The sequence below is a fragment of the Cherax quadricarinatus genome, chromosome 36 (assembly GCF_038502225.1).
Source record: "Cherax quadricarinatus isolate ZL_2023a chromosome 36, ASM3850222v1, whole genome shotgun sequence".
Classification (NCBI taxonomy): domain Eukaryota; kingdom Metazoa; phylum Arthropoda; class Malacostraca; order Decapoda; family Parastacidae; genus Cherax; species Cherax quadricarinatus.
In genome coordinates this window covers 2,702,087-2,729,214 of record NC_091327.1, presented here as the reverse complement: position 1 = coordinate 2,729,214, position 27,128 = coordinate 2,702,087, and the positions used below count along the sequence as shown (strand labels likewise).

The following is a 27,128-nucleotide window of genomic DNA, read 5'->3' as shown; positions in this document are numbered from 1 at the left end:
TATCAGATGTATATCCTGAATACCCTGTCGGTAAATACTTCCTACAAGGTATACTTGTACATACTGAATATACTAGGCACACGGTACATAGTATTCCAGTTCCACACATGTAAAATATATTTAAACTCAAGCAAATCATTATCACACATGATAGTTTACAACTATAAATAAAAAATCCAATGTGAAATGAAATAGTTAAAAACTTTTCATATATATGTGACAGACTTGGCGGCGGGAAGCAGTGTGGACTGGGTCTACGACAGCGCCAAGGTCCAGTACACTTACGTCATCGAAGTGCGAGACGAGGGAGATTATGGCTTTCTTCTTCCGCCAGAACAGATACTTCCCACAGCTGAGGAAACCTGGGCTGGCATTATAGCTGGCATAAACGCTATATAATTTTTGAAGTACATCCTTGAATGACATTTCTGTTAACGAAGATATACAATATTCTATGTACAAGTAAAGAACTATCTGATGGAGTTGATGCAAAACGTTGGGATATGTCAATACAATCTTTGTCTTCTCCTCCTTCAAAACATATATAAAGCCCAGTACTATCATAGTCATACGACAGCATAAGTAACAGATGACCCAAGAACCAAAAACTATCCGCTGTTCTCAGACACCGAAGTTAAACTTAAACTGTCTTTATTCTGGAATGCAAATGCTAAGTAATTCAGTGAAAGTCAGTGTTCCTCTTCGTGATGTTAATAAAGCTGAAATAAATAAACTGATAGAATTAGCTGCAAGTGGTAGCAAATGAATGGAATGATGATTGTAATTAAAATGTGAAAATCTGTTTTCCAAATGTTGGTGATCTCAGAGAAGCTGGAGTCAAAAATCATCTTGCTTGCAAGTAAGTTTTAATTCACTTTAGTGGCTCTCACTTCGCTGATACAAGAGATCTCTTGCTGCCTGAATGAACCAATCGTCTCGATCATCAAAAACGTGAGAGCTGATGAGATGGTTATTAATGCTGAATGTGCTACTGATATTGTATTGAAAGAAACAATGGTTACTCAACTCATACAGATAGTAGATAATCTAGCTGAGTGTCGGTGCCCTGTTTAGAGTGTGCCCATTTGCAATGTTCTGGAAGACTTCTGTGGAGTCCAAGTGCAAACTTACGAGCCTGAAGCACAGTTAATGATGCTTAAAGCTACATTTCTTAACTGGTTGAGGACTCATTCTCCTTTTTTTATTTTTCAGCATTTGAAGGCATATTTCCATCCACAACAACAAGTATTGTTACTCATCTACCAGCAAATGTGTACCATGCACATTACTGATCATGAGAGTTACATGCGTAATAAAGGAGCATAAACAGAATAGTTGCTGCAGTATAAGTTTGACATATATTAGCAAGTCCTGTAATCATGAGTAAGACTGCCATAATCATTTTGGACCACAACCGGAAAGAACCAGTTACCTGTCAAGCAGAAATTTTTCAAGATCCCGACTGTGGTGTTGATGAGGATCTCATACTGAACAGCTCTCCTGGAAGCGTTTATTGAATGTAGAGCTGAATATTCCAGGGATAACGACGTTCTTCACGTGTTCATGCATCATACACTATATGATTTTGGTAAAAACGCTGTATGGGAGTGTTTGGAATGAATCTGGCAGCAGAAGTACATTGTTGGGTAACTTGGAAAATTCCTTGAGACTCAGCTTGAAGTCTAATTAATTCAGTGTAAGTCGGAGACTTAGCGTAGTTGCTTTTATTTTGTTCTCGAGATTTTTCTTGGTGATGATTTCCTTCTTGTAAGAGCACTTCTCTGTAAGAGTGTGATGATCACTCTTACAGTTGAGACATTTCGTTTGAAGTAGAAGTATAGTCCTTATGAGTGTCCTTCAATGGCACAATTAGAGCAGTATTTCGTTTCCTTCAAAGGGCAGTACTTGCCAAGGTGGGTAAACGCAGAGCAGTTTGAACATTGGGTAAAGCAGTGGAGTCGCCCTGGTTCCATGTTCCTGGGATTATCGTGGCAATATGATCTGCGTAGAACTTCATCTGTTGCCTGAGATGCATTGATGATTTCGTCGAAGAACTTGATTACATAGCTGGCATTTAGAATTTTTGGGATTGAGTCGATGCCGGCCGAGTAATTTTGATCTTCACTGAGTTGTTTCAAGTCGCCTGGTGAATGGCTTCATAAAAGGCACTGATTTCTTGGCCTGAATCAGTGTTGTTTTATCCTGCCTTGTGGGAAGCAAGTCAAAATTCGTGACTCTCTAAACCACTTGACCAAACAATCCTACAAACATCATGAGTCTAGCGAACTAGGCTTCCTTCATGATGCGACGACATTAGCTTTCAGGTTGTCACAACAACTTCATTCTACACATCTGATAAAAAAACATTCACAAGCAGTACATATATTATTGCAACCACGAACAAGTGATATTTAACCAATAACACACTGAAGCTAGCCAGGGGATCGAACCCATGATGTATTAGTCCGCCTCGTGGGAAGCAAGTCAAAATTCTTTTTTTGTGAACCAGTGGACCAAACAGTCCTACAAACATCATGAGCTAACAAAACGATTTGCTTCATGATGCGAGGACAGATGTTGGTGTGCTAACCTCATAGCTAATTTCATTCAACTTCCTCTTTGATATACCAGCCATCACAAGCATTGCAACCACGAACAAGTGGTATTTAAGCAAAAACACACCGCAGCTGGCCGGTGGATGCAATCCGTATTGTTTTAGGCCGTCTCGTGAGAAGCAAGTCAAATTTCACAAAGCTCTAAATCACTGAAGCAATCTTATAAACATCACGAGCCTTGGGAACTACGCTTGCTTTATGATACGAGGAAATACGTTCGTGTGGCAACCTCAGAACTAATTTCATTATACTTCTTGTTTGATATACCAGCCTTCACAAGCAGTATACATACATGTATTAATGCAACAACGAACAATTAATATTTAAGCAATGACACCAATGTAGTTTAGCCCGCCTCAAGGGAAGCAAATCAAAATTCTTATCCTCTAAACTACCTGACCAAACAAGCTTACAAACATCATGAGCCTAACGCACTAGGCTTGCTTGATGGTGCTAGGACATACGTTGGTGTGTCAACCTCAAAGCTAATTTCATTCTACTCCCCATATGAAAATGCGTGTAATTTTTGCCTCCTTGTGAGAAGCTATCTCTAGCAAGGCCTGGTGACACCGTCTCCCAAGACTCCTAACGTCTCAGTCTAAGAAGTGGCTTGTACAACACTTTCAGGAGTAAAACTGTAAACGGCAGTAAATATCAATTACAAATTACCTAATCGCTGGTCATGGGCACGCTTATTAACTATCCCTGATTTTCCCTCCCAGTAGTAGTGGCCAAGTGACTAGGGGTAAAATAAAGTAGTGTCACCAATGGATCTGGAGGCCCCTGAGGCACGTTGTTAACTGACAGGTAACGTTGGGAAACCGTGTCAGAGTCAAGAATTAGAAACTTGTAAGGAGGTGCTCTAAGCACAATCCTTGTCCAAAGATAGCTACAAGCGTCCTCCTCCACTCTTGTTCATTGGAGGACCACTAGCAGTCTTCTTTGTATCTAAATTCTCTACTCATTTCCGCCTAAAGACTAAAACTACATATTTTAATTCTATTATTAGTTCTAACGCTAAATCTACCTAGAACGTGTAATTTATCAAATTAGTGTAAACCTATCAATAATTATGTGCTGATTCATGACTTCCACTGCATATTTTGCCAGTGGCCCTGTGGGATTTCTTGAGCTCAATAAATTCACACATCCTCCCGACGGCGAAAGTAGATGCTGGGTCTAAATCAAGTTTGCCTCTCGCAAGCCCTCCCAGTGGGCCCTGGACACGAGCGCTGTCTGACAGGTCACACGGCTGCTCTGGTCGAGCAGACTCAGGTCTAACTTTGACCGTCCAGTCTCTACTGCATGGACCTCGAGAGGCAAGAGCTTATGGTATCAACCCGATTTATTCTCACCCTTATCACCCTCGGCCGCCTGTCCTTATCTGGGTGGACTAATCCCACCAGGCCCAGTGGCCAGTATGGCCTCGATGCCTCGTTTTCTATTAGCACCACGTCCCCTTGACTCAATGTTATCTTTTTCCCTTTGGGTCAGCCGTGTAAAAGTGCTCTTGTAAAGCTGTCAAATAATCACTACGCCACATTTGGTTCCATTGGTCCAGCATGTTCACTAACTTATCATAACTCTTGCAGGTGGGGAGGTCCTTCTGACCCACGATAGTCCTGCTCCCAGTAGGATCGGCTCAAGATAGCCAGCATAGGCTCGACCCTCCTTCTGAATAGCATGTGATAAGGGGTGAGAGCCTTCTCGCCTTATTTTGGCCAAGACTGTCAGCATTTATTCGGTATTCTCCCTCTTATCATGCAAGACCTTTCGAATGCATCCTTTATCTCTGCCCACCATGTGCTCTTAGAAGCCCCCCTTGCCAAGGTGCTCTAAGAGCTATAAACTTTCACTCACACTCTACCTTCTTCAAGTGTGCATGCACCTCCCCCGCATCCAGAAAGTTTCTATAGACTTTGTCAGCTGCTGTGAAGTTTGTTCGATTCTCAGATGTAACCAATCATTGGCAAGAAAACTGGTCTGCAAACCTTCTGAACGGCTTTACGAAAGTGTCAGTTGACATATCTTCCGCCAACTCCAAATGTATGGCTCAGGTAGTTGCACAAGTAAACAGGCAGACATACACATTCTGCGGGCCTACCCCTCCTCCTCTAGTCTGTACCTACAGTCTCAAATGGCCTGTCATTCTGCACCCGCTCGTGGGAAAGCCGTGGTCGCCCAGGATATTGTAAGGTCCTCTCATCTCACCGATGGTAGATGGTGCAATTCCTGATCACCTTCTTGACAGCGGCTTGGTCTTTAAGAACCCAGTAATTCTGATGAATGCAGGTAAGGATATCTCCAAACCCACCATGCATAGTTCTCTGGTGAGCATAGTGTATCACCAGTTCTGCGTACCACACATCCTTTTCCAGTAACACTGGTGTTTGGCTGCATAACTGAGATTAACGTTTTGTCATCTTCCTCTACATCTTAGTAGCCTGCATGATCTAGGAACAACCCCAACGAGTGTATCAGTTTATGATTCCCCGAATCACTGATCGACCCAAGACCAGATGTTTCGTCCATTTATTGAGTCGCCAGTACCTCCAGGGCTCCTGGAAATCTTCCCCTTTGGTACTGCTGGATCCATTACTCTCTAGGACCAAAGATCGATAACTGGCATCCTAGGCCTACCTTGTCATTCGGATTTTTCACGAATTGGAACACTATTTCTGTGACTCCGAATAGTTCCCTCAATGAGGAGTAGTGTTTGGGTTCAAACAACTCATGCCTGTTTCCCCCACAAAATGTACCGTGCAGCTGGTTACCTCTTCGAACTTCTGATCTGACCAGCCCGGGCTCTCTCTCGGGCAGTTTTTTGTGTGTCACCTCTCTGCTGATCAGGTCAGCTGGGCTCTGGTCCGTTGGCACGTGTAAAATTGTAGATACTGACTGCAGTTCCTGTATTTCCTTCAACCGATTACTAACATAGGGCAGTTTAACCTTGTCATTTTTGACCCACTGTAAGGCCACTTCCGAGTCCGTCCACATGTACGTGAATATTAAAATGGTATAAACTACCGACAGGATGTTAGGTAAGACACAATAGGCTTCTTCAGTCGAGAACAGAGGATTTGGTAGAAGCAGGAGACATGTGAAGACAATGTAATCAGTCCACCACATTTGAAGATCTAGTTTTGAGGTGGTCAGTCCCTCAGTTCCATAGTCTGAAAGAATGTGAAGTTGACGTGACAGTACGGAGCCTTACATACTGTCAGGAGGTGAGATGTAGGCCACTAGTAGAAGAAATAATGTAATCATTGAGAGGTAATATCTGGCTCTGCCAGCCTCACGCCTAATTCCTTCAAACGTTTGACTACTGCAGCCAGACCTTTGGTGGTAATGATCTCATGTAATTTCTTCACTCTCAAGGCCGTGACCTGTCTGCAATATCCGGCCAAGTTGACAGCGACATCTACGTGATAAGTCCTGGGTGGGACTGGGCCTCCGTACCCTTCCAAAAGTCATGCTAACCTTGCTGATAGTTCTTTATTTCAACGTAACTGTTAGCGCCTCTTCTATCAAGGAGTTTTGTGCCCCCACGTCGAAAATCAGTCGGGTTGTCTCGGACCTCTTCCTGTTCACAACCACTGCCACGACGATGGCTATAGCTACAGACCCTTGGAATCTCCCACTAGGACTAGACCCCCTTATCATGTTCACCACACTGGCTACCACTTCGGGTGTGGGTTTACTCTCCACCGTTTCCTGAACTGTGCTCCCGTTGGCCTTAGCTTGCCTCGTCTCATTTGGACAATGCGATATGGTGCTTGCCTTTTCGACAGTCATTACACTCATTGAGTTGAACGTTGCAATCCCTGGCAAAGTGTTTCCCACAACACTTAAAACAGTGTCGCAACTCCTTTATCCGTTACAGCCTTTGGTCGCAGGCGGCATTGCCCGAACACCCTCAATTAGCGTGCTCACCTTTGCAGAATGCACACTGTCTTGTATTGATAGCCTTGGTGACTCCTCCTTTGGGCTCATTATCTGGGGACTTATTTTGGGCATAATAAGTACCGACCCTAGTAGGGTGTGCATTAGACCTATCTTCCGAGTGCCTGCAGTGATTGTTAGATTTCCCTTTGGTGGGTAGTTTCTCGCCCTTACCTATGCTTATTTGAGAGACAAAATTTACCCAGCTTTCAATGATTTGTTTTACTGTAAACCGGTTCGTCCGGTATCTCAAGTGTAACTCATGTACTGTGGTGCTAGCCAGCTTCCTTTGAAATGTCTGGCTAACGAGCCATTCTGTCTTACCTCAGTCATATAAATCTTTGAGTCTGTTTGTCAGATTCATAACCTCAATGTGGAACATCTCTAGGCTACGACTGTCGTGTCGGCAAGCCTCTAAATCCAACAGCCGATACCATACAGCTATCTTATTTTGTTTCCAAACATGTCCTTTAATTGACTCTTGGCATGTTGGTAATTAGCATCAGTAGTCTGCATCAGTACTGAGCATCAGTAGTGTCAGATTGAATTTAATGCTTTGCCCTTAAGCTGTGACCGTATGTACTGTAATTTGACTACGTCCGACAAATCATTTCTGTCGTCTCTGAGCTTCAAAACTGATCCCATAACGCAATGTACTCTGTCAAGGTACCATCATATGTTGGAAAATTTAAATGAAGAAACTGGAGTGTGGCTGCTTGTACTCCTAGCAGTATTAGTCACTGTATCTGCCATATTAGTCTTTAATGTTTTCATTAGCAGCATGTATCGTCTCATCTCTGACTTAGCGACTTCGAGCTACCTCAGCAGTGTCCTCAGACTTATCTACATTATTGGCCACTGACTTAAAGAAGATACGCCCCCTGGAAGGCCTTTAACCGTTCCTCTAAAAGTTTCAAGCAGCTTTCTAGATCATGACAATCTACATCCACTTCTTGTCTGATCTCTTGGCACTCATCACGTGCCTTGTTTAAGCGTCCCTTACGGAGTGCCATAGACCACTTTAGCTTAATTACAGGTGAGACGGTTGGTACTTGATTGTCTTCCTTCATTGTCTTGGGTTAGGAAAGAGTGAGGCACTAATTCGTGCTTTTACTTGTAACAGTATACATTTATCGTTGTTAAGTGAGCTTAACCTAGCGCAAATCACAGTACTGCATTAGTACAACAATAAAGTTTACCCAACATAAAAATGCAGTCATTGCAAGATTAAATTTCATTGGGTCGGGCACAATAAATTTAGCAATTTCACTTATCAAACAGCAATACGTAAATGTTGTGTAACTTGTCTAATTCGCTGTAAATATTAACTACGCTAAATCTTTCCTAGCTGTTAGTTAGCGTAGGCATTTGCAAATATTGCAAATATCTAAGCTAACTTTGGCTACTTTGCAAATTCACTAAAAATAATTAAATTTACAACCTTATTTTTGCCTACTTCTTTCTGGCTTACTTGTAAATCGCTGTAAAGATTCAAATTTACAAGCTTAATTTTGCCTACTTCTGGCTTGCTTGTAACACTGTAAACAATTAAATGTACAAGCTTAATTTTGCCTACTTCTGGCTTGCTTGTAACACTGTAAACAATTAAATGTACAAGCTTATTTTGCCTACTTCTGGCTTGCCTGTAAACCACTGTAAATAATTAAATTTACAAGCTCAACTAGCCTACTATTGGCCTGCCTGTAAACCACTGTATATAATTAAATTCTGTGAGCAGGTAGTCCTAGCCTAGCCAAACTTTTGTAAGTCTCTGTCCATAAGCTGTGAGCTAACTTTACCTTTGTAAACACTGGTATGTAACTGTGGCCTTGCTATGTTAAGACTAATCTGTCTGATAAGCTAACTATTTCTCCAGTGTCGGTTAGAAGGACCATATGAAAATGTTTGTAATGTCTGCCTACTTGCGAGAAGCTCTCTCTAGCATGTACTTTTGACACCGTCCCCCGACACTCCTAACACCTATGTCTCACAAGTGACTTGTACAACACTTTCACTAGCAAAACTGTAAACTGTAGTAAATATCAATTACAAATTACCTGATCGTTAGTCATGGGCACGCTTATTAAAAGGACGTTATCTATCCCTGATTTTCCCACCCAGTCTTAGTGGCCACGTGACTAGGGGTAAAATATGGTAGTGTCACCAACGTATTTGGCGCAGAGACCCCTATCCACGAATCATTGTAAGGCCTCTGAAGTACGTTGTTAACTGCCAGGTAACGTTGGGAAAAGGTGTGGGACTCAAGAGATCGAAACTAGGAGGTGCTCTCAGCACGGTCCTTGTCCAAAGATGACTACCAACGTACCTGCTAGGTGTCTCTACGTATCTAGTTTTCTCTTATCAAATATCTGTACTAATGTAAACTTATTAAAACCTAAAACTACATTTTTATAATTATGTTATTAGTTCCTAATTCCACCTAAAACCTGTAATCTATCAAATTAGTGTAAACCTATCAATAATAATGTGCTGCTTCATAATTTCCGTTACTTGTTTATGAGCGTGGAGTCTGAAGGTCTCCACTGAATGTTACAGTGAACCTGAGGGATTTCTTGAACTCAATAAATTACCACAAAATATTTTATTTAGCGTTTTTTTAGGAAAGTTCAGTTTGATAATAAAAGTATATATGATTGGAGAACTGGCATAGAAAATGCCCAACTTCAATACAAATTAACTTCCAATAAAATTAATCAACTTTTAAGTGTTTGAAGCCGACCAGATGAACCATTCTCTAGCTATCACGCAGAACCCAATAATTTTATTAAATATGGTTCTTTAAGATTTAAATTGCTCAAAGTGAAAGCTAAGTTTCTTTTAATATAACTCAACACAAAAAGTTTGAAGCCTATCAGAAGAGGCATTCTCCAGAAAATGCTCTAAATGCATCATAATAAGCCGGAAAGACACGGCATTCTTTAATTATTGAGTGGAAATCAATATTAATATTTATTTAATGAAATTTCCAAATTTGGATTTATGGAGACCAATAATAACACTAACATTGCTTTCTGGATAACACACTAATACTGACATTTTAAAGTCCTTCATGAGAGGCTTTATGCAGTTATCCAGTTAGTACATTAACAAATTTATAACATATACTGTCATGGCCGTAAGATGCATTAGCAATTAAATATTGAAACTACTCACAAGAGGTAGTCTCAAATATATTTAACGTGATTAAACGGGAATCAAAATTTCAGATTATTATGGGCATAAAGAATGGCAGAAGTTCACCTACACCATGAAATTTCACTTTCCATTGTCGTCGAATTAGTAGACAACGTCTTAGAACGTTTGATTTTGCATTACAGAGTAGCCATTCCAGGATACTGTGACCAGGTTTTACAGTTCTTGTCAAGCGATACCTGCACATACCTATTGTTCCAAGAACCTGGACCTAGTTTTCTACACCATTGTTAAAAATGTGAGCACGATCGAATGAGACTTTCTCGTGTTAAAAGCAAAATAAAAACGAAAAGTTAGACGAAGGAAAAAAGTATGATAGTCAAGGATATTCAAAAAGTCGATATTCAAGGATACCTTATAACATGACTGCTTTAAACTTTCTACTGCTGCGACACTTAAAGACATTTATACTTCGTGTCAAGAAACTTGGCAGTATAAGTATTGTAGGTTAACTACATCTAAAAAGAGAAGGACGCGAGTCCATACTGACCTGGTTATAGATCTGCTGCACCAGATCATTTCTCCTGAAGTAGAATTCAGGTTATTCTTTAAAGAAATCATCAACCACAGGCTGACTAAGACAGACCAAGCCGCCCTTAGCTGACGAACGAAGGACTCTCCTCCCGAGAATGACCCACATGGGTTTAGTGCTGCAAGAAAAGCAATACATTCATCTTAATTATTGAACGATGCCTTAAACTTATCAACCTTTCCTTCAAACAGCTCCTTGCATGTATAAAATACAAAATGTGGTTATGTACTGATCTCTACGTAGAAAAATAGCGAAGAAATGTGTTGCTGACTTAATGAAAGCAGCACAGAACCTACCCCAGAGCAGCTGAGTGGTAGGAGACAAGCAGGAGATGAGACGGAAAATGATGTAAGGCCCGAGGGTAAACAGAGAAATGAGACATAAAACACAATGAAACTGAGAGTGGAAGACGGCTTCAAAGTGGTACAGAAAGTGGAGGTAGACACGAGAGAGAAAGAGTGGAGACAAGCAGGAGAGTGGAACAAAGAGTAGAGAGCCAGGAGTGTGAGACAGAGAGCGGAGCCAGACATGAGAGTGGAGGTAAAGAGTAGACCAATCACGAGAATGAAGATAGAGAGTAGACCAATAGCAAGAGTGGAAACAAAGAAGAGAGTGAGAGGATAGTGTGGAGGCAGATAAAAGAGTGAGGCAGAGAGTGAAGGCAGAAAGGGAGTGAAACAGAGAGACAAGGCAGAAAAAGGAGTGAGACAGAGAGTGAAGGCAGAAAAGGGAACGAGACAGAGAGAGAAGGTAACGAAGAGAAGGAGACAGAGAGTGAAGGCCGACAAGAGAGGGACACAGAGAAGGTAAACAAGAGATGGAGAGAGTGAAAGTAGATAAGAGAGGGAGACAGACAGTGAAGGTAAACAAGAGATGGAGACAGTGAAAGTAAACAAGAGATGGAGGTAGTGAAGGTAAACAAGAGCTGGAGGTAGTGAAGGTAAACAAGAGATGGATACAGTGAAGGTAAACAAGAGAGGAAGATAGGCAGTGAAGGTAGAGATGAAATGGAGATTAAGTGCTTCCTTTAAACTAACAAATAATTTATGTTTATTGGAAATTATATTATGTTATGCTACGTTAAGTTAGGTTAGGTTAGGTTAGGTTAGGTCCGGTTACGCTAGATTAGTTTGGTTTAGGTTAGATTAGGTCAGGTTCTGTTAGGATATGTTTGATCAGGTTTGATTAGGGTAAATTTTTGGTTTGGGTAGGTTAGGTTAGATCACGTTAAGTAAGGTTAAGTTATATCTGTATTTGGTAGGTTTATGTTTGATTAGGTTAGATTAAATTAGGTTAGGTATGATTAATTAACATTTAGAAAGATTAAATTAGGTTTGGTTAGTTTAGGTAACGTTAGGGTAAGTTTTGTTAGCTAAGGTGTGGTTAAACTATGTTAGCCTATTAGATAATTTTAGATTAGGTTAGTTGGGATAGACAACCCAATGAAAACATATTTAGAATTGAGAACGATAAAATTGTCAAGTGGGTTGCCATGCATCGCAAGGAAACATTAGTTAAAGTTTGATTGGAAGTCCTAAAATAGTCGTAACTGGTAATCCTAGAAAGATTATAACTGATAGCGATAGAATGATTATAACTGGTAGTGTTAGAATAATAATGACTGGAAGTACTAAACTAGTTACAACTAGTGATCCAATAATAATAATAATAATAATAATAATAATAATAATAACATATTTATTTTCTACAAGTATATGTACAAGGTATATAGTCCTAGTTAACATCAATGACATATTACTGTAAAGAAAGCCCCTTGTTATGCAGAGCATTCCGGGCAAATTAGTTCAGTTTTGTCCCAGGATGCGACCCACACCAGTCAACTAACACCCAGGTACCCATTTTACTGATGGACGAACAGGGACAGCAGGTGTCTTATGGAAACACGTTCTAAAATTTTCCAGCAGTACCGGAGAGTCGATCTCCGGACCTCAGTGTGTAAAATGAGTGAGCTAGCGATCAACCTACGGAAAATTATGAGTGGTGATGCTTGAATAGTTATGACTGGTAGTGTTACAACAGTTATGACTAGTAGTGCTAGAATAGTTATGACTGGTAGTACTAGAATAGTTATAACTGGTAGTGCTAGAATAGTTATAACTGGTAGTGCTAGAATAGTTATGACTGGTAGTATTAGAAGAGTTAAAACCGTTTGTGCTAGAATAGTTATGACTGGTAGTACTAGAATAGTTACGACTGGGAGTGCTACAATAGTTATGACTGGTAGTACTAGAATAGTTACAACTGGGAGTGCTACAGTAGTTATGACGGGTAGTGCATGAATAGTTAGGCCTGTCAGTGCTAGAAGAGTTATGTATGGTAGTCCTAGAACATTTATGACTAGTAGTGTTAGAATAGTTACGACTGGTAGTGCTATAATATTTATGACTCGTAGTACTAGAATAGCTAAAACTAGTAGTGATAGAATAGTTATGACTGATAGTACTGTAATAGTTATTACTGGTAGTGCAAAAATAGTTATGACTGGTAGTGCATGAATTGTTATTACTGGTATTGCTCAAGTAGTTTTGACTGGTAGTGCTTGAATAGTTATGAGTGGTCATACTAGAATAGTTATGACTGGTAGTACTAGAATACTTATGACTAGTAGTGCTGAAATAGTAATGACTGGTAGTGCTAAAGTAGTTCGACTGGTAGTACTTGAATAGTTATGAGTGATCGTACTAGAATAGTTATGACTGGTGTTACTAGCATACTTATGACTGGTAGTACTAGAATGGTTATTATATTAGTACTAGAATCGTTATGACTGGTAGTGCTAAAATAGTTATATCTGAAAGTGCTAGAATAGTTATGACTGGTAGTACTTGAATAGTTATAACTGTTAGTACTAGTAGTCATGACTGGTAGTACTAGAATTGTTGTGAGAGATAGTACTAGAATGGTTATGACTTGTAGTACTAAAGTGGTTATGAATAATGGTAAAAACATGGGTGACTGGTGTTGCAAGGATGGGTGACTGGTTGGTGCAAGGATGGGTGACTGGTGGTGCAAGGATGGGTGACTGGTGGTGCAAGGATGGGTGACTGGTGGTGCAAGGATGGTTGACTGGTTGGTGCAAGGATGGGTGACTGGTGGTGCAAGGATGGGTGACTGGTGGTGCAAGGATGGGTGACTGGTGGTGCAAGGATGGGTGACTGGTGGTGCAAGGATGGGTGACTGGTGGTGCAAGGATTGGTGACTGGTGTTGCAAGGATGGGTGACTGATGTTGGAAGGATGGGTGACTGGTGCAACAAGGATGAGTGATTGGTATTGGAAGGATGGGTGACTGGTGGTACAAAGATGGGTGACTGCTGGTGCAATAATGAATGACTTGTGTTGCAAGGATGGGTGACTGGTGGTGCAGGAATGGGTGACTGGTGGTGCAGGGATGAATAACTTGTCGTACAAGGATGGGTGACTGGTCGTTCAATGAAGGGTGACTGGTGGTGCAAGGATGGGTGACTGGTTGTGCAAGAATCGATGACTGGTGGTGCAAGGATGGGTGACTGGTGGTGCAAGGATGGGTGACTGGTTGTGCAAGAATCGATGACTAGTGGTGCAAGTATGGGTAACTGGTGGTACAATGATGGGTGACTGGTGGTGCGACAGTAAGCAGGACAGAAGATAGTACCGCCCACTCTGGCTCAGACTATATAAGCATGTACAAGTAACTCCTCTCCCGCACTTGTTGCTTCTGTTTGACAACACGACACAACAATGAAGATTGTCTTCACTCTCTTGTTTGGGGTGGCTTCTCTCACCGCCTCACCTACTACATATCATGGGTAAGTCATCATCATTCATGGGTAAGTCATCATCATTCATGGGTAAGTCATCATCATTCATGGGGAAGTCATCATCATTCATTGGTAAGTCATCTCCAGCAATTGGTTAAAGTTACTATTCTCCAACAAATGGTTAATGAAGTATGTGCCATCACCATCTATAGTTAGTCTTTCCTATTTATGGTATAATCATTATTAGCCATGACTAAGTCAACGTCAGTAATATTTTAGTCATTCTGGCGTGAGCCAAGTATTTTACATTTTATTTGACTTTCGTCACACAACCATTTGGCATTCCCTCTGAACTAGTGAAATATCAGTTAAGAGTGTAGCAGTTCTGGGGCCCCCAGCACTACTTCAGCCAAGGTGACGTCACAATTGGCTGGGTGGCAGACGTCCACAGACACACGTCGTTTCTACTCATTCCAAGAGTGGCTCTTTGTTGCACTATTGCATAATATTATATCTTTATATATTAATATTGTAAAGAAGTATTGAAGGAATTCATGTCTAAAGAAATCTACCTCTGCTGTGTCTGCCTTGTTCCTGCTCTGGCCTGCTGATTGCCTTGTTTTGTTGACTTAGTTTTACGATCAGGTGCTACAGGCCTTTAATGTACCCCTTGTCTTCGTAATAGTCAACACTGTTTATACGTAAATCATAACCATGCATCAGCAAGTCATCACCAGTCAGAGGTAGCCTATCTAGCCCAACCTAACCTAACTTACCTAACTTACCTAACCTAACTTACCTAACTTACCTAACCTAACTTACCTAACTAACCTAACTTACAAATGGGCTGCAAACCCTGTTTGAAAGTGACATTGTTATTTAGGCGGATTAAAACAAAATAGTCTACTTTTTTCAATGCTATCTATTCCACGGGGAAAATTGTTAAATGTTATTTACTTAATTTATTTTAAGAAAGTTTTTCAATAAAAACAGTCATACTCTTGACAAATAAGAAAAAAAACTGTATTTTGATAAGTAAATTTAATAAAGCAATCCAACCTAACCAAACCTAACCGAGACCAATAAGTGGAGTAGTATCACTGAGGCGAACACTTACGGTAGTTTAATTACAAATATGTTAAGTAAGTCTCCACAAGTCATGAAGCCTTTATCAGTCAGAGGTAAGTTATTATCAATTGTGAATAAGTCATAAATAGATAAATTACCTCCGGTCCTCAGTAAATCATCATCAATTATGCCTTTGCCATCAACAGTCATGGGTGAGTCATTATCCGTCAAGGGTAAGTAACTACATGTCATGGGTAAGAAATCACTAGCCACGGGTAAGTCATCATCAATCACTGGTAAGTCATTATCATTCACGAGTAAGTCATCTTCCGCAACAAGGAAGTCATAACCAGAGTGGGGTAAATTATCACCAGTCTGGGATTATCCCCCAACAGTCATGACCAGTCAAGACATCACTGTTACTTTGTGGTGACAATAGTGGAAGAAATCGTAGCAGTATAATTAGTTGTGTATGTTAAACTTCTATAAACATTTTTCATTGATGGTCCAGTGGGATATTTGTGGTGCGTCTTCTATCACTGATCCTGGCAAAGTTGTTAGTTAGAGGGAAAGGAGAGTGAAAAGAGTCTTAGACTTTTTCTTCTTCCCGTAGCAACATCATATCATCTGGATATCTTTATTGTAGACGTTTCGCCATCCAGTGGCTTTATCAATACAGATTCTCCTCCACCACGATGCTGTGAACACTAACTCCAAGGCTGAGGGACTGATTACCTCATCTTTTGTATATAGTTCTACTGTCTTCCTATTATGTCCTAGAATCTGTATTGATAAAGCCACTGGATGGCGAAACGTCTACAATAAAGATATCCAGATGTTGCACATGTGTCTTAACTTTCACATGTAGGAAGTTGTTTCATTTATCAGAAATCATCCTGGCAAAAACTCAATCACTCATTGAGTCTAAATTATTTGAAAAGCTGTAACTTAAGTGAAGAAAACGATGAAATTAATAATTCTACAGAACTTGCATGTTAAAAGAATTTAACTTAGATTCAATGAAAACAATTTTGCAAATTAATTTGTTTCCTTTAGAATAACTTCTGTTAAAACCCATTTTCTGGCAAGTTTAGATTACTGTTATTCTGTGATTACTAAAACACTTGTGCAACACTTGGGAATCTTTATTCTGGAAACATTTCTCCAACCAGTGGCTTCCTCAGTCCAGCGCAGAGAAACCGGGGAATATGAAGAGTTTAGGTAATCAGTCCCCCAGATGGAGCCGATGTGTTCAGTCCATCAATCATGATATTAGTGCAGTATTCGCGGAGATGAAGCTTATATACTGCAGACAGATGAGGTATAGCAGTGGTAGGCGGAGTCACCAGAGGAAAAACATCACTAGTGGAAGTAGGTCAGGTCTATACGTTAGGTAAGCGTTGAAGAATTCCGCTGCCTCGCAATGCTCCACCTCATCTGTCTGCAGTAAATAAGCTCCATCTTCGTGAATATGCTGGACTTTAACCAACATTTATTGACAGAACACATCGACCCCAGACTGAAGAATTGATTACCACAACTCCTAATCATCATCTCCCGTTTCTCTGTACTGGACTGAAGAAGCCACTAGTTGGAGAAACGTTTCCAGAATGAAGATTTCCAAGTGTTGCTCAAGTTTCTCACTTATCATCTTGTCAGTTTTCTGTTATTCAGTCTAATGGAGTAATGAAAGACACGTAAGCTAAGCCTTTTCTTTCTTAAGTCTTCTTAATTCTCAACATTTCTAAAATTTCAATATTGCTTTATTGTATTTATCACGACCTGTTATAATTTAGCTCTCTTCAGATAGTAACCAGCTTATTTTATAGTAGACATCTGAGCAACTCATCCTGTTGACCAGTTTACTTCAATTTTCTATATCATGTATTGTCCATAATACACCACATATTAAATAGTTTGTAATATATTGTATTACTTTTATCGTTAAATCAATTTCCAAAAATGAATCCAAGTGATGGTGATGGTGATTCAACTGTCACCGAAGCATTGACTGGTCATCAGTGTCTTCAGAAGTTACAAATCTTTTCCACCTTTGAATTACTGCAGACATCATATTCACATGATTTTAAGGATTCAAGTATTTATGACTTGAGGTGACCAGATTTCGCATGGTTAATACTGATAATTATACAGATATATACAGGTTATATACAGATAATTTTCGAGACAATGTACGTTTTTCACTGTATTATAGAACTTCATGATAGGAAGGAAAGATTACTAGGGTCCTAAGATATTGAGGTTGTTAAGCAGAATTTATTAGGGTTACCTCTCTTGGTTGCTAGAGCCAGTTATTGTGGTTACCTCTCTTGGTTGCTAGAGCCAGTTATTGTGGTTACCTCTCTTGGTTGTTGGAGTCAAGGTTATTGTGGTTACGTCTCTTGGTTGAAGGAGTCAAGGTTATTGTGGTTACCTCTCTTGGTTGAAGGAGTCAAGGTTATTGTGGTTACCTCTCTTGGTTGTTGGAGTCAAGGTTATTGTGATTACCTCTCTTGGTTGAAGGAGTCAAGGTTATTGTGGTTACCTCTCTTGGTTGAAGGAGTCAAGGTTATTGTGGTTACCTCTCTTGGTTGAAGGAGTCAAGGTTATTGTGGTTACCTCTCTTGGTTGAAGGAGTCAAGGTTATTGTGGTTACCTCTCTTGGTTGAAGGAGTCAAGGTTATTGTGGTTACCTCTCTTGGTTGAAGGAGTCAAGGTTATTGTTACCTCTCTTGGTTACGTCTCTTGGTTGAAGGAGTCAAGGTTATTGTGGTTACCTCTCTTGGTTGAAGGAGTCAAGGTTATTGTGGTTACCTCTCTTGGTTGAAGGAGTCAAGGTTATTGTGGTTACGTCTCTTGGTTGAAGGAGTCAAGGTTATTGTGGTTACCTCTCTTCGTCGCTAGAGCAATATTTATTGAAAATAACTCTTTCGGTCTCTAGGACAGAAGCTATTGAGGCTACATCTCTCGGTCTCGAGGACAGAAGCAGTTGGCGTTGCTTTTTATGGTCGTTGGGGCAGACTTTACCGGTATTACTTGTCTCTAGGTCTATGGAGTAAAAGTTATCAGGGTTACCTCATTATTGGTGACTGAGACAGAGGTTTCCTGGTGTTGGTCTGTCGGTTGCTGGAAGACGAGTTATTTGATTTACCTGTAACAGTCGCAGTGGTAACCGAAAATTTTCAAATAATCTTATCCTAATTCCTAAAGTTGTTTCTTTATTGTAATATTTTTTAATGTTATTCAAATCATTTTTTAATGTTTCCTGAATGTTATAAATATTCAGTATCTCTCACCTTGAACAGATATCCAAAAATAAAACAATGAATTCCATGAAAAGGATAGCCAAATCTTTTTTTTTTTCTAAAAAATGGTAATACGAGTTGAAGACAAGGTGACATGAGTCGTACATTTCAGGACCGTCTATGGCGCAAGAACCGCGTACCCAACGCTGAGTGTCATGGCGTCGACTGCAACCGTAACTTCGACTCAGACTTTGGTGGAGCCGGGAGTTCAAACAACCCATGTTCTGACTTGTACAGTGGTTAGTAATTTATTTAAGTTATCGCTACTACCACTTACTTTAACAGCATTGCTCCATACGTTATATAAATACGATAATTTATTAAAATAAGAAAAGGTGATTTTTTTAATCAGGCTGTAGATAAAAGTGAATTGCTTGTCGGATAACATGAACATTCTTCCCTTCACACACATAATCCATAAAGGAAAACAGTGACAGAGCTATGGAAATTCTTATTTGGGTTAGCAAGGACAGATTGAGGTTCGTACCTGCAGTATACCTGGGGAGGGTTTCACGGATCAACGCCCCCGCGGCCCGGTCTGTGACCAGGCCTCATGGCTGATCAGAGCCTGATCAACCAGCTGTAACGTTACTGTTGGCCGCACGTAACCCGACGTTCGAAACACAGCCCGGCTGGTCAGGTACTGTCCAGCGCCTTCTTGAAGACAGCCAGGGGTATATTGGTATTGCCCCTTATGTATACTGGGAGGCAGTTGAATAGTCTTGGGCTCCTGACACTTTTTGTGTTGTCCTTTATCGTGCTAGTGGCACCCCTGCTTTTCATTGGGGGGGATGTTGCATCGTCTGCTGAGTCTTTTGCTTTCATAGGGAGTGATTTTCGTGTGCATGTTAGATACAAATCCCTCTAGGATTTTCCAGGTTTATATAATCATGTATCTCTCCCGACTGCGTTCTGGGGAGTACAGCTTAAGGAACTTCAAGCACTCCTACATTTTCTAGGTTAGCAATTTCACCTGCCTTGAAAGGTGCTGTTAGTATGCAGCAATATTCCAGCTTAGAAGAGTGTCACCATGGGCTTGGCATCCCAATTTTTGAAGGCTTTCATTATCCATCCTGTCATTTTTCTAGCAGATGCGATTGATACAATGTTGTGGTCTTTGAAAGTAAGATCCTCTGACATTAGCACTTGCAGGTTTTTGCGTTAGTTTTTCACGTTTTTCATATCGGAGTAATTGAAATTTCTCATTATTAAACTTCATATTGTTTTCTGCTGCTCATTTAAAGATTTGGTTGATGTCCGTCTGGAGTCTTGCAGTGTCTTCAATGGAGGACACTGTCATGCAAATTTGGGTGTCATCTGCGAAGGAAGACACGGTGCTGTGGCTGACATCCTTGTCTATGTCAGATATGAGCATGAGGAACAGAATGGGAGCGAGTACTGTGCCTTGTGGGACAGAGCTTTTCACAGTAGCAGCCTCCGAATTTACTCTGTTTACTACTACCCTTTGTGTTCTGTTTGTTAGGAAATTATAGATCCATCTTCCAACTTTTCCTATTATTTTTTTATCACGCATTTTGTGCGCTGTTACACCGTGGCCACACTTGTCATGGGCTTTGGCAAAGTCTGTGTATACTGCATCTGCATTTGTTTGTCTTCTAGAGCGTTCAGGACCTTGGCTTAGTGGTCCAGTAATTGGGACAGGCAGGAGCAACCTGTTCTAAACTCATATTGCCTTGGGTTGTATCACTGATGGGTATCTAGATGAGTGGCGATCTTGCTTCTTAGAACCCTTTCAAAGAATTTTATGATACGGAATGTTAGTGCTTTCGGTCTGTAGTTCTTGGCTATTGCTTTACTGTTCCGTTTGTGGAATGGAGCTATGTCTGTTGTTTCTAGCAGCTGTGGGACGACATTTGTGTCCATGTCCCTTCTCCATAGGATGTTAATAGCACATTATAAGGATTTCTTGAAGTTCTTGATGAACACGGAGTTCCATGTGTCTGGGCCTTGGGCAGAGTGCATGGGCATGTCATTTATCGCCTTTTCGAAGTCATTTGGCTTCAGGATAATATCAGATAGTTTTGAATCTACCAGATCCTGTGTCTTGCTCATAAAAAATTCATTTAGGTCTTCGACTCTCAGTCTGGTTAGCGGCTCACTTTATAAAAACTGAGTCATACTGGGACTTGAGTAGCTCACTCATTTCCTTGCTGTCATCTGTGTAGGACTAATCTCGTCTAAGTAGGGGCCCAATACTGGATATTGTTCTCGACTTAGATATGGCATAAGAAAAGAAATATTTTGGGCTTCTTTCAATTTCATTTAGGTTTTTAGTTCTTCCCGAGTTTCTTAACTCCTGTAAGATTCCTTTAGTTTAAGTTCCATGTTTGCTATTTCTCTGACCAGTGCCTCTCTTCGTATTACAGATGTCTTGAACCTCTATGCTAATTTTAATACACAATAAAAAATATCGTATCAAATATTTGCATAACAACATTTTCACTGTCTTCCTTCTGGAGGCGAATGTTGAGATGTAGCTACAATTATAATCCTTCACAGGAGAGTCTGCCTTTTCTGAGAGAGAATCACAGGCTGTGCGAGGCTCCATTGAAGCTCTGCCAGACGTGAGAATGTACTTTAGTCTTCATTCTTACTCTCAGCTCTGGATGACTCCATATGGTTACACCGAGCAGCTGCCTGCCAATTATGACGAACAGGTGAGGACCGTCACAAAGTTATGGTGTTTGGAAGAAAACGAATGAGTAAGAACCGTTAATAGGCATCACAATATCTATTGATCATGTTCGACAAGTTAAAAAAGAGCAGTTAAGAGTCTGGGTACACGACAGCAAGAATATTTATATTCTTTCGACTTTCTAGTGGCAGCATCATATATAGACGGAACTAATTCATTGGTAAAGCAATAATTACACATGTATTATATCACGATGAGTAATGATATTGTTTCTGGCCTCCAGTACCGAGTGGCCGGGGTGAGCGTCAGGGCCCTGGAGGCGGTGCATGGTACTAAATACAACTATGGCAACATCGCAGACGTCATATGTAAGATTTTCTCCTTTTTTTCCAAAAGTTTTGTCGTCACTGCTATTGCACTTACTCATATTTCTTTCAGAATGTCAATTTATCTAGATACTTAACTTTCCGATTGTTATTTTCACTCAGCATTTCATGTTAAATGTTTTATTTAATATAAGCGAATGCGAATTTTGTAAATATCCAAAACAAGACGGTTATGATAAGTGAGTGTTATTCAGAATTGTTTTACATATGTACGTATTTTACGTATGCAAAATGGAGTAAAAACTCTTACAGTGGATACTAGGGATGAACCAAAATATCGGTATGGGAATCGGCGGGTATCGACTTGTTTTACGTAATCAGTATCAGTATCGGTGAAAACACGGAGATACTAGCCGAATATTTGTAAAATATATATATTCCATGTGTGCCTCAAAATATAAAAAATAACACTCTACCTTACGATTATGAGGGCTACTCGGACATTCACACACGCACACACACATATACACACACACACACACACACACACACACACACACACACACACACACACACACACACACACACACACACACACATACACACACACACACATACACACACACACATACACACACATACACACACATACACACACATGCACACACCCGACGTTGTAAGGAGGCAAAAACAAAGTGCAATAGAGAATGGAAAAAGTACAAAAGGCAGAGAACACACGAAAATAGGGAGATCAGTCGCAGAGCCAGGAATGAGTACGCACAGGTAAGGAGGGAGGCCCAGCCACAGTATGAAAATGACATAGCATCGAGAATCAAGACTGACCCGAAACTGTTGTATAGCCACATCAGGAGGAAGACAACAGTCAAAGACCAGGTGATCAGTTTAAGGACAGAAGGTGGAGAACTCACAAGAAATGATCAGGAGGTATGTGAGGAGCTGAACAGGAGATTTAAGGAAGTTTTTACAGTAGAGACAGGAAGGGCTGTGGGAAGACAGCACAGAAGGGAACATCAAGAGCGAATATACCAACAAGTGTTGGATGACATACGAACAACTGAGGAGGAGGTGAAGAAGCTCTTAAGTGACCTTGACACCTCAAAGGCGATGGGACCGGACAACATCTCCCCATGGGTCCTTAGAGAAGGAGCAGAGATGCTGTGTGTGCCTCTAACCACAATCTTCAACACATCCCTTGAAACTGGGCAACTACCTGAGAAATGGAAGACAGCTAATGTAGTTCCCATATTTAAGAAAGGAAACAGAAACGAGGCACTAAACTACAGACCTGTGTCTCTGACATGTATTGTGTGCAAAGTCATGGAGAAGATTATCAGGAGGAGAGTGGTTGAACACCTGGAAAGGAACAAGATTATAAATGAAAACCAGCATGGGTTCATGGAAGGCAAATCTTGTATCACAAACCTCCTGGAGTTTTATGACAAGGTAACAGAAGTAAGACACGAGAGAGAGGGGTGGGTAGATTGCGTTTTCCTAGACAGCAGGAAGGCCTTTGACACAGTTCCCCACAAGAGATTAGTGCAGAAGCTGGAGGATCAGGCGCATGTAAAAGGGAGGGCACTGCAATGGATAAGGGAATACCTGACAGGGAGGCAGCAACCAGTCATGGTACCTTGAAGAGGTATCACAGTGGGCGCCTGTTACGAGCGGGGTCCCACAGGGGTCAGTTCTAGGACCAGTGCTATTTTTGATATATGTGAACTACATGATGGAAGGAATAGACTCTGAAGTGTCCCTGTTCGCAGATGACGTGAAGTTGATGAGAAGACTTAAATCGGACGAGGATGAGGCAGGACTGCAAAGAGACCTGGACAGGCTGGACATGTGGTCCAGTAACTGGCTTCTCGAATTCAATCCAGCCAAATGCAAAGTCATGAAGATTGGGGAGGGGCAAAGAAGACCGCAGACAGAGTATAGGCTAGGTGGACAAAGACTACAGACCTCACTCAGGGAGAAAGACCTTGGGGTGACCATAATACCGAGCATATCACCGGAGGCACACATCAACCAAATAACTGCTGCAGCATACGGGCGCCTGGCAAACCTGAGAATAGCGTTCCGATACCTTAATAAGGAATCGTTCAAGACACTGTACACTGTGTATGTTAGGCCCATACTGGAGTATGCAGCACCAGTCTGGAACCCACACCTGGTCAAGCACGTCAAGAAGTTAGAGAAAGTACAAAGGTTTGCAACAAGGCTAGTCCCAGAGCTCAAGGGAATGTCGTACGAGGAAAGGTTAAGGGAAATCGGACTGACGACACTGGAGGACAGAAGGGTCAGGGGACACATGATAACGACATACAAGATACTGCGGGGAATAGACAAGGTGGACAGAGATAGGATGTTCCAGAGAGGGGACACAGGGACAAGGGGTCACAACTGGAAGCTGAAGACTCAGACGAGTCACTTGGACGTTAAGAAGTATTTCTTCAGTCATAGGGTTGTCAGGAAGTGGAATAGCCTCGCAAGTGAAGTAGTGGAGGCAGGAACCATACATAGTTTTAAGAAGAGGTATGATACAGCTCAGGAAGCAGGGAGAGAGAGGACCCAGTAGCGATCAGTGAAGAGGCGGGGCCAGGAGCTGAGTCTCGACCCCTGCAACCACAATTAGGTGAGTACAATTAGGTGAGTACACATACACACACACACACACACACACACACACACTCACACACACACACACACACTCACACACACACACACACACACACACACACACACACACACACACACAAAGGTTTGCAACAAGACTAGTCCCAGAGCTAAGAGGTATGTCCTACGAGGAGAGGTTAAGGGAAATCAACCTGACGACACTGGAGGACAGGAGAGATAGGGGGGACATGATAACGACATACAAAATACTGAGAGGAATTGACAAGGTGGACAAAAACAGGATGTTCCAGAGATTGGACACAGTAACAAGGGGACACAGTTGGAAGCTAAAGACACAGATGAATCACAGGGATGTTAGGAAGTATTTCTTCAGCCACAGAGTAGTCAGTAAGTGGAATAGTTTGGGAAGCGATGTAGTGGAGGCAGGATCCATACATAGCTTTAAGCAGAGGTACGATAAAGCTCACGGCTCAGGGAGAGTGACCTAGTAGCGATCAGTGAAGAGGCGGGGCCAGGAGCTCGGACTCGACCCCCGCAACCTCAACTAGGTGAGTACAACTAGGTGAGTACACTGCGAACAGGTGTCCCTGTTCACAGATGATGTGAAGTTAATGAGGAGAATTAAATCAGATGAGGATGAGGCAGGACTTCAAAGAGACCTGAACAGGCTGGACACGTGGTCCAGCAACTGGGTTCTTGAATTCAACCCTGCCAAATGCAAAGTCATGAAGATCAGAGAAGGGCAAAGAAGACCGCACACAGAGAACAGGCTAGGTGGCCAAAGACTGCAAACCTCGCTCAAGGAGAGAGATCTTGGGGTGATCATAACACCAAGCATATCTCCGGTGGCACACATCAACCAGATAACTGATGCAGCATATGGGCGCCTGGCAAACTTGAGAATAGCGTTCCGATACCTTAGTAAGGAATCGTTCAAGACACTGTACACTGTGTACATCAAGCCCATACTGGAGTATGCAGCACCAGTTTGGAACCCACACTTGATCAAGCACGTCAAGAAATTCGAGAAAGTGCAAAGATTTGCGACAAGGTTAGTTTCAGAGCTAAGGGAAATGTCCTACGAAGAAAGGTTAAGGGAAATTGGCCTGACGACACTAGAGGACAGGAGGGTTAAGGGAGACATGATAACATACAAAATACTGCGTGGAATAGACAAGGTGGACAGAGACAGGATGTTCCAGAGATGGGACACAGAAACAAGGGGTCACAGCTGAAAGTTGAAGACCAAGATGAGTCATAGGGATATTAGGAAGTATTTCTTCAGTCATAAAATAGTCATGAAGTGGAATAGCCTGGCAAGTGAGGTAGTGGAGGCAGGAACCATACATAGCTTTAAGATGAGGTATGATAAAGCTCGTGGAGCAGGGAGAGAGAGGACCTAGTAGCACTCAGTGAAGAGGCGGGGCCAGGAGCTGAGTCTCGACCCCTGCAACCACAATTAGTTGAGTATAATTAGGTGAGTACATACACACTCACTCACACACACACACACACACACACACACACACACACACACACATCATAGAAGCTAAGACGCTGTGTAGTTTTAAAAATGGGTTAGATACATAGTGACTGTGGGTGGATGTGAGTTGGACCTGATTGGCTTGTGCTGCTAGGTCAGATGCCGTGAATGTGACCTGACCTGACTGGGTTGGGGCGTTGGCTTGAGCCGGTAGGAGAACTGGACAAACCTCGCGTGGGTCAGTAGGTCTGCTGTAGTGTTCTTTCTTATGCTCTTAGCCACTTGTCTGGCCAGTCTTGTAGTTAGTCCAGGTTCATTTCTATTTTCCTTATCCTTCTCAGTTATTTTCTCATTACTTTTACATCAGAAAACAGGGATACATCTCTCTCTCTCTCTTCTGACTTCTCTGGTATGTCATTCACATATAGCTGTCAGAAACAGTACCGGTCCCAATACTGATCTTTACGGAACTTATTGCTTACCTTTTCCCATTCTTACACCGTTTCTTGGACGAATACTATTTAGTGTGTGTGTTTGTGTGTGTGTATGTGTGTGTGTGTGTGTGTGTGTGTGTGTGTGTGTGTGTGTGTGTGTGTGTGTGTGTGTGTGTGTGTGTGTGTGTGTGCGCGTGTGTGTGCGCGCGCGCGTACTCACCTATTTGTATTTGCCTATTTGTGGTTGCAGGGGTCGATTCACAGCTGGCTTCGCCGTTTCGCTGGTCGCTTCTGGGTCCGCACACTCCCTGCCCCATGAGCTTTGGTGTATCTCTTCTTAAAGTTGTGTATGCATCCTGCCTCCACTGCATCACTCTGCAGATTGTTCCATTTCCTGACAGCTCTGAGGCTGAGGAAATGCTTCCTAAAGTCCCCGTGACTCATCTGAGTTGTCAACTTCCAGTTGTCCCCTTGTTGCTGTGTCCGATCTCTCAAACATCCTGTCCCTGTCGATCCTGTCAATTTCTCTCAGTATTGTTTATGTCGTTATGCCCCCCCCTCTCTCTCTCCTGTCCTCCAGTGTCGTCAGGTTGGTTTTCCTTAACCTCTCCTCATTGGACATACCCCTTAGCTCCGGGACTACTCTTGTTGCAAACCTTGGCACTTAATCTAATTTCTTGCCGTGCATGACCAGGTGTGGGTTCCATGCTGGTGCTGCGTGCTCCAGTATGGGCCTGACGTGCACGGTGTGGAGTCTTGAATGATTCCTTATTCAGGTGTCGAAACGCTGTTCTTGTTTGTCAGGCGCCCATATGCTGCAGCAGTTATTTGGTTGTGTGGTTTAGAAAGACACGTAAGCAAACACTATAACATATTTATTAGAAAACGTTTCGGTCCTGGGACCTTGATCACTTCTAACTTGTTGAGGCGAAACAGTTCGTTGATTGTTGTGTTGAAGGAGCCAGGATTAGCAGCATTGGCAAGGTGGGCATACATCATGCAGTAGAGCACCTTGGATGGGGCAGCGTCGGGAAGAGCAGAGAGTGCTAAGCTGGGTGAGGATGGTTGTGTTGTAGCTTGAAGGATTTTTGTTGTATCAGATTGAATTTTGGCAATAGCTGCATATGACGGTGATTTGTT

The 27,128-nt window shown here is 41.7% G+C and overlaps 1 protein-coding gene across 4 annotated transcripts in view; it reads left to right on the top strand.

The window, feature by feature from the left end:
• The window catches only part of LOC128702282 (carboxypeptidase B), a 130,402-nt gene that overhangs the window by 87,024 nt on the left and 16,250 nt on the right, over positions 1 to 27,128 (top strand). For 2 of the 4 annotated variants that reach the window (XM_070091668.1, XM_070091665.1), the window contains one exon: positions 224 to 9,160. In XM_070091668.1, coding sequence (XP_069947769.1) covers positions 224 to 379 — 156 coding nt within the window. In that variant the 3' untranslated portion in view covers positions 380 to 9,160. Of the gene's footprint in view, positions 1 to 223; positions 9,161 to 18,546; positions 18,674 to 20,954; positions 21,113 to 21,373; positions 21,459 to 27,128 lie in introns of those variants that run through there. The other 2 variants (XM_070091667.1, XM_070091666.1) reach the window with 2 other exon arrangements.